The sequence below is a fragment of the Anarrhichthys ocellatus genome, unplaced genomic scaffold, assembly GCF_004355925.1.
Source record: "Anarrhichthys ocellatus isolate YVR2014 unplaced genomic scaffold, GSC_Weel_1.0 scaffold8392, whole genome shotgun sequence".
In the NCBI taxonomy this organism is placed as follows: Eukaryota; Metazoa; Chordata; class Actinopteri; order Perciformes; family Anarhichadidae; genus Anarrhichthys; species Anarrhichthys ocellatus.
In genome coordinates, this window is record NW_022288366.1 from 1 (window position 1) to 1,773 (window position 1,773).

The 1,773-nt window shown below is 48.8% G+C and overlaps 1 protein-coding gene across 1 annotated transcript; it reads right to left on the minus strand.

Annotated features, from left to right (window-relative positions):
* Nucleotides 1-1,032: 1,032 nt before the first annotated feature.
* Nucleotides 1,033-1,765, minus strand: LOC116380695 (olfactory receptor 52N5-like; the record flags this gene model as incomplete). Its single annotated transcript, XM_031842590.1, is given in 2 exon segments — nt 1,033-1,067; nt 1,261-1,765. Coding segments are annotated over 2 exon segments (540 nt in total), but the record flags the coding sequence as incomplete, so codon positions are not given.
* Between the last annotated feature and the right edge of the window lie 8 nt (nt 1,766-1,773).

Sequence of the window (1,773 nt, forward strand, 5' to 3'; positions counted from 1 at the left end):
CAGTAAGATCCCAACTGTCCCAGTAAGATCCCAACTGTCCCAGTAAGTTCCCAACTGTCCCAGTAAGCTCCCAACTGTCCCAGTAATATCACAACTGTCCCAGTAAGATCCCAACTGTCCCAGTAAGATCACAACTGTCCCAGTAAGCTCCCAACTGTCCCAGTAAGATCACAACTGTCCCAGTAAGCTCCCAACTGTCCCAGTAAGATCCCAACTGTCCCAGTAAGCTCCCAACTGTCCCAGTAAGATCACAACTGTCCCAGGAATATCACCACTGTTCCAGTAAGCTCCCAACTGTCCCAGTAAGATTCCAACTGTCCCAGTAAGTTCCCAACTGTCCCAGTAAGCTCCCAACTGTCCCAGTCAGCGCCCCTCTGCTTACCTGTTTCCACTTTCTCTCATCAGCATGCAGTACTCAACCAGCCTTTTTTCCACTTATTCCCTGCCAGATGTTAATGTTTCCTCATGCTGATACTCTCCAGCCACCTAGACCTGGACCTAGAGCTGGACCTAGACCTAAACCTGGACTTGCAACTGAGCCTGGGCCTGGACTTGCAGCTACATCTGGACATGGACATAAACTTGCACCTAGCCTGAGCATGAACTTGGACCTGGACCATAACCAGGACATGAACCTGCACCTGCACCTACTGTACATGTAAGCTAATCTATCTTGACTATAAATCACTGAACTCTTACCCTGCTGCCCCACTTGACAACTTAATAGGACGTGATTATTTTCAACAAGTGTCAACACAGTCTCATGGCAGTTTGTTAAATAGTCACAATATCTATTTATTCATACACATGGACACCGATTTTAAATTTGACTACAGCTAAAAAACAAATGAAAAAGGTCAAAAACCAAGACGAGGACAGTCAGAAACCAAGATGGCGATGTTGAAAAACCAAGATGGCGACGTTCAGAAACCAAGATGGCGACGGTCAAAAACCAAGATGGTGACGTTCAAAAACCAAGATGGCGACGTTCAGAAACCAAGATGGCGACGGTCAAAAACCAAGATGGCGATGGTCAAAAACCAAGATGGCAATGGTCAAAAACCAAGATGGCGATGGTCAAAAACCAAGATGGTGACAGTCAGAAGCCAAGATGGTGACGGTCAACAACTTCTCCACTGCTTTCTCTTAGCCCTTCCCCTCATTTTAAGTACTGGAGAAGCGCTGTATGAATCTTATAATTATTGAAATCAGTTGAGAAACAAGTCAAACTCTAAATATTTATGTTAACGTACTTTTTATTTATCATCACGGCCAGGTGTGTGGCGCAGGTCTGCAGCCCTTTGCCGTTCAGAGACTTGTTCCTGCTGCTCAAACACACGACGGCAATCTTCAGGTAGGTGAGCATCACGCTGCCGAGGGAGGAGCCCAGCAGCACCACCGTGTAGCCGAGGCCGTAGATGTTGTTGGCGAGGACGCTCTCACAGGAGAGCTTGAACAAGGAAGCGTTGTCACAGAACGGGTTGAGTACAGTCTGCCTTCAGCGGGACAGGCGGATGCTGAGCCCCAAGAGGATCCCCACCATCAACAACGCCACCGTCCACGCCGACAGCTTCACCACCGTCCTGCTGGTCATGATGGCGGCGTATCGCAGAGGGCTGCAGATGGCCACGTAGCGGTCGAAGGCCATGATCATGAGCACCGTGTGGGAGGCGCCTGCGTTAAAGTGACCGCAAAAAGCCTGAGCGACGCAGTCGATATAGTGGATGTACCGCTCTGTGATTGGAGTAAAAACGTTACTCAACAAGCGAGGGA